The sequence below is a fragment of the Apteryx rowi genome, unplaced genomic scaffold, assembly GCF_003343035.1.
Source record: "Apteryx rowi isolate R43461 unplaced genomic scaffold, aptRow1 scaffold_320, whole genome shotgun sequence".
Classification (NCBI taxonomy): Eukaryota; Metazoa; Chordata; class Aves; order Apterygiformes; family Apterygidae; genus Apteryx; species Apteryx rowi.
The window spans coordinates 143,788-162,519 of NW_020449642.1; the positions used below are offsets into that span (position 1 = coordinate 143,788).

Below are 18,732 nucleotides of genomic sequence, written 5' to 3' on the forward strand. Positions count from 1 at the left end.
GATTTCAAAGAGGGATAGTTCAATTAAAAAGCAGTATGTCTAACCTTCCTGATGTGGATATTCCTATTATGTATGTGTGAATATAGTTTTCTTTCTGGGATGCCTTTGGAAACAAAATGTGTTTTCCTGAGGCTGTTGTCAAAGAAGGTGTTATATACCAAACTGGTAACACTTCTTAACTTAACATTATCTGATACTTCCTCTCAAATTCCAGTCTTCACTCACTCATTTGTGAAAGTGAAGTCATTCACTGTGAAATGGTGACTACTTGGGTTGGAAGTCTGCATACAGGGGAGCTGCTTCAGGCTAAATTTGGGGGACTGGGAGTAAAGGAGCAGGAGAATTTTGATCTGGTTCTTTGACCATATCAGAGAAGCAGGTTTAACAATGTTGTTTTGTTATGTTAAAGCATTCTTTGGAACTTTTCTTCTAAATGCGTGGGTGCTCCTCTGCATTTGAGCAGAGACTGGATGTTTCAGGAAGGGGGAAGGGTGGTCTCTGTCATCTCAGAGTAATCCGCTCTGTTTGGCCAAGATGTAAGTTTAAAAAACCACAGATTGCTCTTGCTTCGGTAGAAACTTCTTTGATTTTAACAGCCGAAACCTCCGAAGACTTGGCCCTCACTGAGCATGCTGCAGCCTCTCTCAGCTCCTAGTGCTGCTAGACTGCCTGTGCACCATCCCCACAGAATGACGGAGCATGCCTCAACTTCTCTCAGCTCCAACGTGCGACTGGACTGCGCACGGCCCACTCCACGCAGTGACTGAGCAGGCTTCAGCCCATAGCTACAGGTGCTCAGAAGGACTTTCCCTCTCACTGCTGTTCCTGGCTGCTCCTGGTCACAGCACTGAGAGCCAGGGAGTGTGGTTTTGGTGGTCTCAGTGGTACCAGGCAGCACAGAAGAGAAAGCTCGCAGAGCCAATAAAAGCTGCAGGAGAGGGTGGSCTAGAGGTCTGAGGAGACTGGGACTGAAGTCAGGGTAGAGGGTCCTTGAATGGGAGTTGTAGGAGAGGCTGATCCTGCTTACTGACCATGAGGTGGAAGGGCAGGCTGGAATTAAGTGGGTAACGAGACTGAGAGTCGGGGGACAGGTTCCAGATTGGTCAGGCAAGGAGACTGGGAACAGACTGTAGGTTTTTGGAAGCAAATGGTTATGGGAGAAGAATACCAAGATTAGACACAGAGCTGGGGATATGGGATCTGGCTAGTGGGGAGAGCTGAACTAAGGACCACTGGCAAAGGAAACTGCAAGGGGAGTCCAAGTATCTGTCAGGAAGCTGGATAACAAGGTGGAAAATTAGAGTGGAGGCCAAGGATTGGATGGTGGGGAATGTTGATTTTAAAGAACCCGGAAAGGAAGATTGAGCCTGAGTATTAATACAGATGAGAATAGTGGACAGGAGGCAGAAACCGAGGCCACCTGGGAAAGGAAATGGGGATCTCGGGTTTAGATTGCCTAGGAAAGGAGTTGGGCTATGGAGCTGGCAAAGCAAGACATAATTGGAATAGAGGCAGGATAGATGAGGCAGAGTCAAACCTGGATCAGAACCGTCTGTTAGCACTCATCCACGGCCTGGAGTGGACCAATGATTTGTCTGGGTGCGACTGGCCACCCGTGTGGTCTGTTTAAACCCTACGTTTGGGTTGCCCTGAAGCACAGAGCCTCTTGAGTAGCATCATCTGGATGGCACGTATACCTCTTGAGCATCCTTGTTCCCAATCACCACGTAGTTTAGACTCCCTTTTGGCTTTGGTATGTGCTGTCTGTCACAAGCCACTAGATCCCTGTTTTTTCCTTTGTTTGCAGCATTACTTGTGGCTGCACCTCGCAGCCATTATCAGTGCTGAATCTGAGCTGTGGGTTGTCAGCCCCATTGTTAAAATGCCAGCAGGCACTGCAGCTTATCGCCAGAAAAGGTACTTTTTAACCTCAGTTGAGTAGCTAATGTGAGGAAGTTCTCGTCAGGGATCTAAAGCTCTTTTTTTATATCCTCTCTATCCTCTTTCAGACCTTAGGCTTGAAAGTCATATTGCAAAACTGCAACTTAGTTCCTATCCAGGAGGCTGAGTTTACTGGAACAGTCTTGGACTCCACTGGCTTCGGAGTCAAAACCTCCAACCATGAAAAACTGGCCGCGTTTTCATTGGTTTTATAGACTTTGCAAGATGCCAGACTACACTCTGAGTGTGTGCAGGGCTGACTACAGTCATCATCATCTAAATCAAGTATCATCTGAATGTGTCCCATAATGCACCTTCCCAAAGTGGGAGGCTAAAAATACCGATGCTTCTTGCTYAGGAAGCAGGAGATGGTCTGTTGGTTGACTGTTGGATTTTTCAATGGAAAGCCATCTTCTTTGATTCAGGGCAGGACACAACACCAGCAAATACTTGCTCCTTCAAAGGACATCAACTGACATTCTCCTCTGTCTGGTATACTCACCTGCTTTCAAGAGACACACTGAGCAGATGCTTTTCCACTTGCAGATGGAGGACCAAGGACTCCATCATCTGATRCATCTTTTCAGAGCAAAGGTATTGGGCAGGTTTGCACATGGCAGTGTAACAGGAACTGTCGAAGCTTATTCTCAAGGGGAAGTAAAAAACGAGATAACCTGTCTGAAATCTTTCTAATTCTGTGATCGGTAGTTCTCATATGTCTTACCTATCGGTCCCACTGAGCACTGCACAAAAGCAGACCAGACTCAGCTGAACAAATAGCTTTGGCCTGGCTATGATGCTTTTTGTTTCCAGACATCCAAATCTGTTGATCCATCAATACCTGAAGAAACCTCTTTTTTCTGTATGTGGTGTCACTGGATAAGAAAATCTAACCCAATTCAGTTTATAGCTTGGCTCCTGCTTATATTGGTTATAAGACAGTCCTGTTCTTCACTGGTCCAGAAAAGGCTGCATTAAAAAGACTTAAAATATCTTTTGGGGTCACTTTTATTTTTGCAAGTTGGAGATACAAACACTACTGCCCARTCTTCCTTTGTACTGTCCTGTAGCCAGAAGAGAGCCTGAGAAACACCCTAATTCTCTGCAAAGGTCCTCACAGAGGGTGAGATTTGACTCAGTATTAAATATTGACAATGTGATCACCTTACATATGAGCTTAGTTGTCTAGGTGTTGTGTAGAGTCAGTGGGCAGTGCTGGGCATGATACAGTTGACCTACATTAGATGTCTACTGAGGCCAAGATGAACGGTAGAATGTGTAGATGAGCTAGTTTGCTTTTAGCTGGCCGTGCTGAAAATGTCCGAATTAGAATAGATCATTGCYTCCCAGAGATTGATTTGAACAAGAAAATTCATTGAACTATGTTCTTTCCTTGAAGTGACGCTTCCAGCGTGGAGGCATCCGGTGTGGATTTTGAATCTTGAGGGAAGCAAGATTATTTCAAGATTTCACTGTAATTCTTAGTATCTGCTGCTGAGAGGATATAATGTAAAACCAACTTATGTCTGAGAATATCAAGCCACCTGATTGCAAAAAAGCTTGTTAGAGGATAAGACCTATATTCTCAGACTTCAGTCTACATAGAGTTTAGATGACCTCRGCTGTCAAGATGTTTCTACTTGAAATATAAAGTAGTCTCTTTAGGGATCTGTTCACATCAGCCGAGGATGTGATTACTGAAGCCTCCAGATGTGATGTTGCATTTTACAAGTGCCATTTTATATTCTTAAGATTGTGAGTCCCTACCTCCATCCTGAAGTGATCAATATGCTTCAAATATATCAAACATCATTATGTTTCAAAATAGAAAAATATGCATATAGACAAGCATTAGAAGGAGGTAGGGCAATTATTTACCTATGCAAATAATTGGCATCCTTTGATACATTATTTATATGCATATTCCACAGTCTGTCCTACATAGTCTCTGCCTTGGATTCCCTACTTCTGGTGTCCTGTGGTAGATGCAAAAAAAGTGGTTGGCGTTTGAGTGTTCTGCATTTTTTGCTCTTAACATTAGGCAGAGGACATTTGAGTGCATCATCTGGACGCTGGCCAGAGGACCCAGAACCTTGGGGCCTGGGGTGAGCACACAGTTAGCAGAATGTGCCTGTTGTTGGCACATCTGAAAGAACTGCAGTTACCATGCAGGTAAGTATGGTTTTTTCCTGATGCAAATTTGCTCTGCTGTCAGCGTATGTCTGCAAAACCCACTGGAGAAGTATGGGTCTCTTTTCTTGCTTTATGCTGGTCTGCGTAATGGATCACAATCTGTTACTGCTGTCTGCTACTGCATTAGCTCCAATGGGAGAGGTCAGGGAGGTAGGTCTGAAAGTTCCAGCCCTGCAGCCCAACATGGGCTAATATAACTGCATTATGTCGGATTTTTTTCAAATCTTCTCCCTTGAAGTCCAAGTCAGGTGTTCCAAGGTTAGGAAATGCCAGAGCTGAGGTTACTGATTTAACTTTTAATATAAGCCCAGTGTGTATTTGTATTGTGATAACATTTGATTGATCACACGCTGATTTTTCCTCTGTGGTTATGATAAACATAATTCTAATATTTCCTAAAATTTAAATGCTTGTCTTTGCAACTTTGGTAATATTTCTTGAAAGTTTTCATGCATAATTGTGAAAAATTTCAACAGACRCTGTTTTTAACATTATCTCTAACATTCAGTTAAATATGTACGTTATATAGTAGTGAAAGCTGGATGACAAGTATGCACCTTTGTTTTTCTAACTGAGTGAAATCGAAGGCTTGTATTTTGCCCGTGAACTGAGAGCTAAAGTTCTTGTTGATCTCCCTTGGATTTTAGCTAGAGATCATTATGTAGGTTTCCACTAGATTGAAAGTTCTTCTGTTTGTAATACTTACAGTTCTTTTTTTAATCCATTAAAAGGGAATAAGATGTCACTAACAGAACACTGTTGGGCTATTACTTTCTTGCCTGTATTGTTGACAAATTTAAAAACAAAAATGAAAAACTGAGGAAGGGGACACTGGATACTTTTACAATGAAACAAGCTGCAAATATGTTTTTTATGATTATTCTGAGTGAAATACTCCCTTCTCCTCACTTTCTTACATGAGAAATAACTTAAGTAGGGCCAAACTGTTAGTTAATTATACTGATTGTTACAGTTTAAAGAAGATTAAACTCAAAAAGATTTCTCTGTTTCCTCTGTAAAGATCAGAAGAACCTCAGAGACTTTAGGTCACAACTGAAATGTTACTGCAGATTTAGAGAAACTGTTTTTGAAATGACCTTCTACTCCTGGAAGATATAGAAGGAGCTTTCTACCAGTAGTTTATGCATTGAAACTCTTAAGTTGTCTGCTTGCATCTGAGCCAAACCCTTCATATCTTATTCTAAAATGAAGCTTCTCACAGATTTCCAGTGCCCTTTAATGCAGTATCGTAGCATTGCCTGGCTAGTCTGTTGGCTTTCAGAGTATTTCTTTAAATGCACCTCAGTCTTCATCTTACCTGGTCCTAAGAATCCTTGCTGTTTTGTCAGAACTTTCTTTACTAGGTTTGGGGTTTCTCTGCATGCTTTCCTGTTTTGTTCCTACAGGGCTACTGCTAAATTTTGGACTGTGTATTTGTATAGAGGGTGTTTTATTTTCTGAAAGAGAATCTGACTTGGGACTTGTAAAAGCAGCTATATGAACCAAGCTTAGCATATTTTCTGCTAGGTGTCCTTTAGGGAGGGACATATTATTTTACATAAATTTGCAAACGTATTGACTGTGGTTTGCTTTCTGCATTTCCTTAGCAAAGATCATTTAAAGCAGGAAACACCCTTGAAAAGGTAACTGGATATTAAAAAGGATTGTAAATGTATAGGAATGTATATGCAGATGTACATAAGTTACATTTTTGTTGCTTATTTTTATCTCAATGTATTTGCAGCTGAAATTCTAGAACTAGCAGGAAATGCAGCAAGAGACAACAAGAAAGGAAGAATTGCCCCCAGACATATCCTCCTGGCAGTTGCAAATGATGAGGAACTGAATCAGGTACCTGTTTACATTTCAGTGCAAGAGTTATGTCTGTAGCATGAGTGAAGCTGCTACTTCTGAAAGTTAGAAACAGTCTAGCCCGACATACGAATGAGGATGCAAATATTAGAGCAGAAGAAAATGAGATTATGCCCACCTATATAAAAGCAAAATATTTGTATGCATCTACTTCTGTTTGTATAAATACATGGAAAGGGACATGGAAAGGAGGATGTTAGGTGGGAGGTTCACTGCATCAAAAAGTTTGACAGTTCCTTGCTAGCTGTTGGGCTCCATGTATAAGCAGTACTGGAAAATAGTGACTCTGGAGAGCAATTCAGCACATGCCCAAACTGAAATCTCTCTCCACTGTCCATAAAGGGACCACAAAACACTAACATAAAAAAGAGGTGTGACTTTTATATGGCTAAAGTTAGATGTAATGAATCTTAAACCTACATGTTCTTTTGTTCTTTCTGTTTCGAGTAAGTATCATGCTACAACAAGTGGCACACATGGAATCTTTACAGTTTGCTGTTTGAGGTTTCAAAATACGTGAATTCCTCCTTGATTTTATGGGAGAAATTTTGCTAGTTGTCATCCAGGATCCCATTCTTTCAGTAGCCCTTTGGAAGAGGCTGGGTATGCCCTCATATTGGCTAATTAGTGTTTTTCTTTCCATGTTCATGCAGGTATCTGTTCCCCTCTGGATAGAAATGTGCCTTAGGTGCCTGAGACCAGTTCTTGAGCCACCAGTGTCCGTATAGGACCTGAGTGCCCTCCTTTTCCCATACCTAGATCTTACAGGGCATGATATATACCCAACAACCCGGTGTTCCTTTTCGTGGTTGTGCCTTTGAAGTGGAACTTCCCCTGGCTGCAACCCTAGGCTGTCTCCTTAGATTTAGTGATTTTGTTAATATGGCTTAAACTAATTAGCTAATTGCTTAATGGCAACTTTTTATATATTTTAGCTCTACACTGAGAAATACCAGTATCTTTTGGTCCCTTTATTTTTCCTTACTGGTATGTCTCCCTTTAATGGGACTCCAGGAGAACACATCTCTGAATTGAAATTTTGCTTCTTTTGCAAACTCTGAGTCCTGTTAAAGTGGGTAAAGCTTATGATTTATTTTTTGCTCAGGGACATCCAATTCTTACATAAAATGTGCCATATGGAAAACTTCTTTCCAAAAGCTGTAGAACTGTGTGTTTTCTATTATACTGTGTGTGAGGCCCATCTTGGATAGGGGTCTGGCTCACTTTCTGTGACTGCTGCATCCAGGACTGCCTCCCCCTCCATATGCCTGAGTCCCATTAGCACCCAGACTGTGGTTTTCAATGCTCTGACTTTGAGGATTGCTTGTGGAATTGCTTCTGCTAAACTTGTTGAGTGAAAAGAGAGATCATGGCACGGGCTGTGAATTGCAGCATTCAGAGATGCTGGAGAGGTTCAGTCAACACCAGAGGATCTCTTCTTGGAGAGCCCAGTGTAAAGATGGGTGACATCATTCACACTTTGAAAGATTCTTGTGCTACGTTTGACTCCTTTAAAAAATTAAAACCTGGTGCCTGTGAAGGCATCCAGCTCTTGCTTCTCTGTTACAGGGGACTGGAAAGTCAAAACAGAGGCCAGAAGAGGGCAAAGAATGATAATATTATCAGTCCGTTCCCTGCTAAGTAGTACTGGTCACAGGCCTGTGAAGTGGGGACTAGATCTACTGCTGTCAGTTAGGAGTTAAGTAGATTTTGTCCTCCAGATAAGGTTGTGGCCCACTCCAGGATAGTGAGAGAGGACCCACTGCTTCCCTAAGTCCCATTCCTATTGCTTACTTCTACAAGGCCGGTGCTTGGAGCTCGTACTTCCACTAAATCCACTTCCCTACCAGAAGGGTCTATAACACATCCTTCTCTGAGCAGGGCTGTGGTGCCGTAAGTTTTATGTAGCCTGCTGGTGCTTATCTCCTCTTCAGTTACTTCATTTACTGCTTGTGAGTCACCAAGAGTAGGTATGCAGAAAGACCAGCACTGAAAGAAAGAGTGACTGGCCTGTAGAGTAACTGCGTTCGCTGGGGTGTGCTGACTGAATAAACGCTGTGACCTGCCAGGTTTCTGTATCGTTATGGATTTCCTCCTAATTGGATTCTCCCATGATAAAGGAACAAGGTGCAGCGCTTTGGGACAGCGTGTGCTCTACCTGTATATGTGTAATGTGATCAGTGAAAACAGCTTGAGTGCATAGTAAGAGAATCTGTAAGAGAATCTGTAATGGGATATTTTCTGCTCCTTTACACTATTTCTCCTTGCAGTTGCTAAAAGGTGTGACTATTGCAAGTGGAGGTGTCCTGCCTAGAATTCAACCAGAGCTTCTAGCCAAGAAACGGGGTGCCAAAGGCAAATCTGAGACTATCCTTTCCCCTACTCCTGAGAAGAAAGGAAGGAAATCCATGGTGAGCAAAAAGAGTGGGAAGAAAGCAAAGTCTGCCAAGGCCAGGACACCCAAAAAGGTAAGCATGAGGCAGATATGGGATTCTGAAAGTGTAGGAGAGGGTTTGGATCAAAAAGCATCTAAGAATATTGGGATAAATAGATCAGTGCTTCTGCATCAGTTATTTGTTTGTTACAGCTTGAAATGGGAGGTAGGAGTTGAAAATAGATACACCAGGATTTTTTTCTCTAAACTTTAGAAAAAAGAATCACAATAATTTTATAATGAATTTCTCTGACAGAAACCTTTAAAGCTTTGAGGGAAACTTTTCAGATTTACCATATCACCCTTTGCAGTACCTTCTTGAAAACTATGTGGAACCTGTTTATCCTCACACTAATCGTGCAGGAATGAGCTCTAGCATTTAAAATACAGGAAGCTGTATTTTAAGTCATTCTGTGGTTGACAGATACCACACCTTCAGCCTTCTCTGGTTACCAGATTGCTGTTAAAGGTTTTCACTGGGCAGAGAACTTGCCCTGACATGGTACAGTATATAAAAGTCATTTTGACAAGCTCTTTGTTTCACTCATTCTTAGCTGCGGTGCTATTAATTGTTTTTAGAAAGTTGAGAGAAGAATAAATGAATCTTAATTTGACCACTGCACCTTCCCTAACAGTGGCCCATCCTCTATCACCGTCCAAGATAGTTTAGTGTGATAAAGCAGCAACCTCGACCAATGCTCCTTGGTTTGTCATTCCAGAGCTTGGATGTTAAAATGTTACTAAAGTTTTGTTTGGATAGGATTAAATCCTTTTAAGCTGTGATCTAAACTTTTTAAACTTGTGATAGATCTGCATAGTTGGGAATATGCAGAAGTTACATTTAAGAAAGGAATAGAATTACTTAGTAATTAGAGTAGGATGCCTCTGTGTGTTTATCTTGGCTACCACCCTTGCTTTGAATTGCACACATGCGAAATTTGGGGCTTGTCAGGAAGAGTTAGCTTCTTGACATCCCTTGAACCAAATACGGAGAGATGTGAGCACATGCTCCCACAGCCCTGGTAGGAGCAGCTTTCCTGCTTCTGGAGCTAGGTTGCTTGAAGGAGTGTGTCCCATAAAGGGGATTTTGTACTCAGACTTCAGCTAGTGGTTAGCTGTTTCATTTTGTCCATCCAACTGCTTGTATTTAGGTGTGATGACTCGCTGTTGTTGGTATGGATTGAGATTTATGATTTGTTAGCTGAGACTTATGATATCGTTCAGATGTTTTTTCCTTCAAATTGGAGCATTTGACAGGGATACTAAGTTGGATTTAGAATGGGCTCTGCTCTGTTAGCAACAAAAAAAAAAACAACCCTAATGCAAACTCACCCATAAAGACAACCTTAATCATGAKTAAAACCACAGATGGATGTGCATACCCCTGATTCTTATCATGACCATAAACTTATGTAATGCCTTAGATGAACCACTGATCTTTTAGAGTGTTACAGACAACGAAGAACTCTGTTACGTAATATTTCGGGAGTAAAAGGCTATGAATAATATATCGCCCTGAGAAGATGAGATTTGTAGTAGCTGATTAAATCTATTCATTGCTGAGTAATGGTAAATGCTGACTTTGTTTGGAGGGTTCTTGCTTTTCTTTCTTGTTCTTTTTTTTTTTTTTTTTTTTTTTTCCAAATAGAACAAACAAAAGGACAATGAAAAAGAAGGAGCTTCAAATTCAACATCTGAAGATGGACCTGGGGATGGTTTCACTATCTTGTCCTCCAAAAGCCTTGTGCCAGGACAAAAGGTAATGCAAAGTTATAACGGATGGGAATGACATCAGTGGAGCCTAGTATAAACAGAACAATCCTTTTTATCCAACACCAGTACGAAATCTTCTCTCCATTTTCTATCAGTGGTTCCAAATTTAAGACTTGATCTAAAACTCACTCAAGGCATTGGGGGGTGCTGTCTCCAAAAAAATGAGGGCTGCAAATAAAAGATTTCTAAGAATAAGGCTGGTCAACCTTTCTTCTTGGAGAGAGAGCCATACTGATTCATTTCACTGGTAAACCTGTACTAGGATTTTGTTCGGTTTGGACTCAGCTGTGTTGCTTATAGCATATTGCCAAACCAAATTTTACCTTCTAGGCTATGTTCAGGCAGGTGGACAGAAGCATTTCTGGGCTCTCATGCCCCAGCTACATCCTGACTCAGTTTTTGGCCAGGTCCCTAGGATCACCCAGCAGCTTCCACGTGTTGGTTTGTGCCAGAAGCCTGGGTGCCCCAGCGGAAAGCAGGCTGCGAGGCACTACTCTCTTCAAATTGAGGGCCTTACCAGACCTGCAGAGTGTGCCTGTCTCTGTCTCAGAACAGACTGTGACAGTCCAGAATTACAAAACTATCCCACCAAAATACCTGCATGTCCATATTCTCCAGCCGGACTGTCCAACCCATTCCTTTCTTTTTTGTTGTTGTTTTTTTTTTTCCCACTCGCCAAGAGGATTTTTTTTGCTGTCCTTAGTTTTTGACCCATTGAATGAAGCTGCAGTTTTTCTTGCAGATTTAGCTATGGAGATGTAGTCAATTTTTTTTTATTACTTTTATTTCAAATAGTAGGATCATCTGGAAAAAATTTTCTAGCAATAATTTCCTTTGGAGCAAGCTTCCGAGCTATGGGAATATCATGAAATGGTCTAACTGGTGTAGAAATCAATTAAAGTTTAAAAATCAGAATTGTACATACTGAACACAATAAATTTAATGATCTCTGAAAGACAGAATCCACCCTTCTGGTTTAGTTATTTGGTATGAAAATTATTTTGCACTCAGATTACTAGTTCTAATTCTTTCTACTCTCTCATCATCATCTTACAGCTTTCTCTGACACAGAGTGACATCAGCCATATTGGCTCCATGAAAGTAGAAGGCATTGTTCACCCTACAACTGCTGAAATAGACCTCAAGGAGGAAATAGGTGAGGCTCTGCTGCACGCAGAAAAAGCAAATCTAAAGTTGGAACAGTATCTGGTCTACTAGCTGCCTGCTGAGATTCCATCCTGTTTCATCTGAATCTTCCTCAGGCCATAAAATATCACTTACAACACTTCTGAAAATCAGGCTGGAACTGACTAGGTATAACAGGCTAATCACTATTTTTTTATTTTTTTTAATGACAGCTAACGACACTCAAAACACAGATAATTTCTTAAAGCACATGGGCAGCAAAGGTGTAAATAATTCTTATTAGTTTTTTCTTTATTGGAATTTTTTTTATATTTGCCTTTGAAAATTCTGGAAGGAAAATTATATGTATTAATAGCACTTCTAATTATGCTTTTCACTATAGAATTCTGCATGCTTCAGAAAAACGTGTACAAAGTCTTTTACTGCTCATGTGAAATAAAGAAATGTTGTTATCATTTTTGTACAAATATGGAAATCAAAGCAATAGGGAGGTAAAACTACTTGCCTATGATAACAGTCAGTTGCATTGAGAGGCACAGAATCCAGCTGCAGGCTTTGGATTGTTGTTTTACAATGACAGAGGCAGTCATCAGGAATTTCACTGGCATCCCAGCTGTGTTTATTTCATACATTATTTCAGAAAAGTAATTGGGTTAGCATGTTGCATTGATTTCGGAGACTGAATGATATACATGCTGATGTATATTGCTCAGTCACAAGGGACACGAAGTTAAGTTATAGGATAGAGCTCATAAGCCCTGCATCATATCTTTTTCTAGATTACTGCTCCAACTTACAGGTTAAGAGTTCTGGAGTTTTGCTAGGATACTATTCCTGAAGGAAGGTAGCACACTTCATACTTTGATTTTGTTGATGGGTTATGAACACCTTGTTTGTGGTAGTTTTTAAGCTGATGAGGATGCTTTGTTTTTGTTGTTCTCTGGTCTATTTAGGAAACAAGTCCTGCAAGTTCCGCTATTCACATTTTTAATCTTAAGGCAGAAGAAGGTAGCATACTTGCAAATAATTATATTATATTATAGTACTTCCAGTAATAATATACAAGGTTTTTCAAAACCAATAAAAAGTGAACTTTATCTGTGGCTGACAGAGTGGTAACATAAACATCAGCTGCTAAACATGATAATACATGTACAATGTTCTTTTAAATACTGTAGAGTTGTTTTTTCTTGTGGATGCTTTGGAGCCAAGGTCTTTTGCTTTGTGTCCTTGCAGGCAAGGCTTTGGAAAAGGCTGGAGGAAAAGAGTTTTTAGAAACGGTGAAAGAGCTTCGCAAATCTCAAGGACCTTTGGAAGTTGCTGAAGGTAAAAAGGATGCTATGTTTTTTTCTGGAAATACTACGTTCCATATGTTCTTTTCTCTTGACATTCTGGTCTGTTCTTGATTATATAGGTACCTTTGCTTCTGTGACGTAAAAGTTCCTGTTTCTTCTTCAAGGCTGTTGCTGATATGAACAGCCTGCTTAGGGGAGAAAAAAGGAGAGGAATAGGATACCTCTGTGCTGTGCCCATTCCATCTTTGGGTATCTAGCTGCCAACACAGATTAAAGCAAGCTGTTTAATTTTCCTTAGGCCATTTCTATCTGTGAAGTCCAAAAATTAAGGAAAATTTATGCTGTCACCTCTGTGCTGTCTTTCCTCTTCTATTTGCACCATGTTCCTTAGCAAGAGCCAGAAACAGCTCACAGTCTATCACATGAACTATGAGAACAGTGGTAGTTCATAAATTTTCTTGCTTTTACGTATTTGATGAACAATATAATCAAAGCAATTTCCTTACTTTGATCACAAATAATGATGTGATAGGATCTTTAGAATTTACATACCTTATTGCTTAAATTGCTGTTCTTCTCCCAGGTACTACAGCTACATTATAGAAATATAAATTATAAAAGAACTCTGTGTTCAACTTCACGTGTTTAGCATATCTATAGCAGCAAGTAGTTTTGGACTTGGGATTATGTCTTCCTTTGTGAACAAATTAAACCAATTCCTCGGGTTTGAAGGTGGGTAGAGGGCAGATGGAGAGAAATTACAATATATTTTCTAGTGCCTTATTTGGCTTAGTATCTCAATACCAAAGAGATTAAATGCTTAAATAGTCTAGTTTTTAAAATTCCCTAAATAAATAGCTTGGCTTTATAATCCCAAATGATAGGGAAAATTTTGTACAATATATTTTACTTTGCTTTTGCACTGAATCATAAATATATGCCATAACTTCAAAGTAAACCACTTTTCTCTGTTAAAGTCACTACATCACTAGCAAATAGACCCCTATTATGCTGTTAAACTAGTCCTAGGAATGAAGGTAATCTTGGTTTAATAGATGGAAAATGTACCCTCTGTTAGCCATTGCATTGTGTTGGTGTGTTTGAAATTGCCACTTCCACTGGGTTTGAGGCAAACAATACTAAACAGCTCTTAGTGGCTGGAGGTCTACTGCAAATACTTGAGCTCCAGCCTAATGGGCCCTGGGTTCAAGTGCTGCTCACAGGCTACGTGGATAATTGGACCTAACTGGCGGTTACTTTCAACAGACTTCTTTGATTTTTCATGTCTTTATGTCTGAAATTACCCAGCTGTGAAGTGGGAATAAATACTGCTCCCTAACACTCAAGCTGTAATGATGATGCAGGATATTGATGAAGCATTCTAATATGGCTGTGGCTGCCCTACAGAAATGTCTATTGAGGAATTAATGATACTGTTGGTGGTGCAGGGTTTTGATACTCTGCATGAAATAAATCCAGAGTCCATGCTGAATGAGAAAGCTATAAAATATTATTGAATAACTACATGTTAACGTACGAACCCTGGGTCCTTTGGTCTCCAAAGAAGTTGTGACTGATCACATAATTAATGACCAGACGATCAGATTATGATTGCAAGGGAATCGTTGTGGCATATGCTAATTCCTAATGTATTTCTTTGGAGAGGTAATGCAATTAACAGATTGCTTTGGATTGAGAGGTCATTGCAGAGTGATTTCTATTCAAAACTAAATGTTGTCTTTTCATTTGTTTTAGCTGCACTTACCCAGTCTAGTGGCCTAGCAGCGAAGTTTGTCATCCACTGTCACATCCCACAGTGGGGCTCAGACAAGTGTGAAGAGCAGCTTGAGGAGACTATAAAGAACTGCTTAACAGCTGCAGAAGACAAGAAGTTGAAGTCCGTGGCTTTTCCCCCTTTTCCCAGTGGCAGGTACGAATCTTTCTGCATAAGAGGATTCTGCATTATGTAACGATTGTATAATTAGCTATCAGAGAGCTGCTGCTGTGATAGAGAGATACCGTCTCATCTGTGACGTGACGGGGGCCAACCCTATCTCTTCTGAGGGCTGTGGCAGGTGCCAGGTCACACAGTGCTTCTCCAGAGTGAAGGAACTTAAAGTGCATTATTTGCATGGAGTGACCAGAAAGCCTTTATGTGAAGAAATCAGCTAAATTACAGGAGAGCTGTGCTTTCTATTGCTAGTGAGTAATTTTCATTCTGCTGCTATGGGCCTGCACCACCTTGGTTTTTATGTCCCCTCATTTTATTGTGGTGAATCTTATTAAAACTCCATTAGTATTATTAAGAATACACCAGCATAATACTGAAGACAAGTGAAGACAATTTGTGCCAGGTAAACATAGGGTATTTACTTAAGTCATCCCGAGAGTATRTATTAAACAGACTAGTTAGACAAAATGTTTTCTTTCAGAGGAAAATCACTCTGTTTCTCAAATATAGTTATGCTCTAAAAGGCAAACTTCACATTTCTCTCTTAACAGCTAGCAAATAAAACATGCTTGACTAAGAAATCCAAAGCACTTTTTTTTTTTAAGCTGTTTGCTAATCTTGATTGGTCCCTGATCATAAGAAGTCTTACACAAGCTCCACTGACTGTAGAAGTTGTTCTTTTATGTTAGAGTTTGTACACTTATGACTAATTTGAAATATAATGACTGATTTTGTTAGTAATGGCCTAAGAATAGAGTGCATAGCCCAGTCAAGTTGTGTTGGCCTTGTAGTGAAAAAATCAAAATAGAACCGCATTTTGGTCACTGAAATCACCACACATCATTGAATATGCAGAAGGAGCAAATGCCTTTTTCACACAGATGCTTTTCAAGACAGAATAACATTTTTATGGACCAGGATAAAAGAGTAAATAGAAAAGCAGTATGATTTTAGTGATTTTTATTTCCTTTATGCACAGATCTTTTTGCTTAGAGTGTTTGGTCAAAGCAAAGCATGGTAAATCATTTTACAACTTTTTTTTATTAAAGTGCAGCCTTTAAATGTGAACTGTAACTCTTACAGCAATAAAAATAGTCTCTATAGGCCTAGGGTCTCTTGCGAGCGTTGTCTAAGAATAATCCAGTCCTAGAGCATCAGCATTAGTGCAGATCCTTCTGCTGCTTAGTTCCCTTTCACACACTATTGCTCTTAGAATTGCTCCTGTTATAGAGAAGAAATAGGGTAGGTCTTAGCAGATGCTGCTCTTTTGCACTTTATTTATCAGAGGACCTCAGAGTTGTCTGAAAAAAGGCACAGAGTTTTTCAAAGACTTCTAACGCTTTTGCTGTCATTTTATGCCAACCTGCATCTCTACACAAGAAATGCTGTTTTTGTTGGGTAGATCAGGACTTATGCAGTATTAGTTCTGTAGATTTTCTTCAGAGTCCCAGCTTAGGAACTGTTTACAGTAACAGACGTAATGTAGGGGAAGTAGCAACAGAGAGGATATCTCAACTGTAGTAGGGCTTTGCACCTCCATGACCTTGTCATGAAAAGTAGAGAAATGCAGTCTAGATGAAATAGCTTGTGCTGGCAAGTAGGTATAATTTAGCTGAAAAACATTTTCAAAAAGTTTTTACTGCTAGCTTCATGCCAAAAAGGCATATCAGCGGGGTTGCTGCAGAGAACTGTCGTGGAACTAAAGCTAGTAAATATTGTTTGTTAGTAATCATTTGGATGATAAAGAGTATACATACAGCAGTTGTGGATGACTAGTTCTCAACTGTTCTTTTTTGGACCTGATTTAGTATAAATGTGGTAAGTAGTCTGAAATCATTGACATGAAATTGAGTAAGAGGAATTGAGTAGTGACAAGTAGTCTAAAATCATGACATGAAATTGAATAAGAAGTAGTGAGTAGTACTAAATTTAGGAAGGAAAATAAAAACAAATGCACAGCATAATGCTATTGGGGGAGGAAGAAAAATACTGCAAGGGCGACTCTGGATGCTGTTAAAAGAGATGCCACAATTTTTCAACTATGATGATTGTTAGGCACTGAAATGGCGTATCAGTATATTCTGATGTAGCCCCGTCACATCTTTAAGGACAGGTTAGAGGAACTTTTTTCAGAAGCAGAAAAGTTATGTGTGATCCTGCTTTAGAACAAGGATGCGAGGTAGGTTGTATTGGCCAAATGTTTTGGCATGGATCTGACTTCTGTTGGAGCGTTACCCTGCAGTAGAATCTAAATAGGAGACATGAAACTGAAAAACAGCCAGAAGAGTTATACCCAAAGGCCTATCTGAAATCTCAGCCAGATCTTAACTCACCTTCAAGCAATTCAGTTTGCCCTAGTAAAGTCTCGTCCAGACTCTCCTAGGTATTTGGCTTCCTGCTTGCTCATGTAGCAGGCAAACTGCATCAACACTCCTCAGTGTTGTGCAGAATCAGCAGATCTCGTATAAGCATGCCTCTGCTGAACCTCTAAGGCAGTCTGTCATTGTCAGGCAGCAGAGAAACCCCAGCAAGGAATGCAAAAGAGTGTCCTTCCCTCCCAAATGTCAGTGATACTGGATATGTCACATTTGTGATGTGTTCTCAGCCAGTTCTCTTGTAACACTGAGATGAGGGTGAAGGAACTGAGTTGCAGCTGAATGCTTTTGTACCTCAAAACAGGAATACGAGAATGATTAAGATGGAACAAACACTGCAGTCAAGAAACTCCAGTCTCAGGCACATGGATCAGGTGCCCTAAGACATGTCAACATAGTTGAAAACGACACTTACTGCAAAGATTGGTAGCTTTTTAGTTCTTATGGTAGAGAATATTACCATCAACATGAACGAGGGAATGGGTCTTGGATTTAATTTAGCCTGCCCTACATGGGGTAGGAAAGCTTTATCCTACAGGAGAGTGTTAAAAAATGTTGTGTAATTATAAAAAGTAGAAGCAAATAAAAATAGTAATTATGTCAGCAAGAAAACTAATACAGTAGCAGGTGAATATTACTGTCAAAACCTTGGAGTTGGCTTCTGGGATTTACACATTATAAAACAGGCAGTATCTTAACATCAGTCTGTAGTTGGTATAGCTGTGATTCCTTTCAGCATCATGTGTGCATGATGCTTGCGCAGATGGCTGACACTCACTTGTTTTGTTTTCTTCCCCTACCACATAGAAACTGCTTCCCAAAACAGACGGCAGCCCAGGTGACTCTCAGAGCCATTTCCACCCATTTTGATGGCACCAGCTCTTCCTCCTTGAAGAACATTTATTTTCTGCTCTTCGACAGTGAAAGTATTGGCATCTACGTGCAAGAAATGGCCAAGCTAGACACTAAGTAGCAACAACAGCCAAATGAAACTTTATTTTTCAACATAAACTTGAGTAGCATTAAAAGCATTAGAGGTGGGTTTTATTTTTTCAATGTGGTGAGGAGGGGGAGTGGTAGTAGTGTGATGTGTTGTGACTTGATGAAGAGCTGTTACTAGAGATGAGAGGGGTTTAGTCTGATTCCTTCATGCTATCAGCATCCTCTGCCCGTTTATATCACCTTAAGCAATTTGAGTTACCATCTCTTTTCAGGAGTTTTAGTGTCCCTTGTTACTTTAGTTTAGAAGTTTTAAAGAGTAATCTCATTTTAGATTTGTAGCGATGGATTTTACACACACACCCACACATTAAAGAAAGCTCTTAAAAACGTTCTGCTCTCTTTTCCCTTCCCTTGAGGGTGGATGGCAAACTTCTGCCTCCAGTCCATGGTGGGGGAAAAGGATTTTAGAAGTGACGCATGAGGAGCTTCTGTTTTACTTTTAACTCATGATAATCTCTGTAATTACTGAGAATATTTCATGGTGATTTTTCTGTTTGTTTTATAAGAAAAAAGAAGAAAGAGATGTGTCAAGTGTGGTTATTGTTATAAACCCTACTTTTGCTCTGGAAACTTCTCACCTTATAAAAAAAAAAAAAAAAGCAGCAGCTTTAAGTATTTGCTGTATCACACTTAACACACAAGTATCAGCTTTTGGCTGAAGTATAGTGCTGTGTAAGTGACAAATTAAAGCTGCTGAGGAGATGTAGCCACAAAGCTGCATTATACTCCGAATTCCAGGATTAGCATAGC

The 18,732-nt window shown here is 40.1% G+C and overlaps 1 protein-coding gene across 1 annotated transcript in view; it reads left to right on the forward strand.

Moving 5' to 3' along the window:
• LOC112968633 (core histone macro-H2A.2) overlaps positions 1-18,494 on the forward strand; it is a 27,681-nt gene extending 9,187 nt beyond the window's left edge. Inside the window, exons 3-9 of the mRNA XM_026071074.1 lie at positions 5,879-5,985; positions 8,277-8,474; positions 10,089-10,199; positions 11,270-11,369; positions 12,596-12,685; positions 14,410-14,584; positions 17,788-18,494. Coding sequence (XP_025926859.1) covers positions 5,879-5,985; positions 8,277-8,474; positions 10,089-10,199; positions 11,270-11,369; positions 12,596-12,685; positions 14,410-14,584; positions 17,788-17,953 — 947 coding nt within the window. The 3' untranslated portion in view covers positions 17,954-18,494. The remainder of the gene's footprint in view (positions 1-5,878; positions 5,986-8,276; positions 8,475-10,088; positions 10,200-11,269; positions 11,370-12,595; positions 12,686-14,409; positions 14,585-17,787) is intronic.
• Positions 18,495-18,732: the final 238 nt, after the last annotated feature.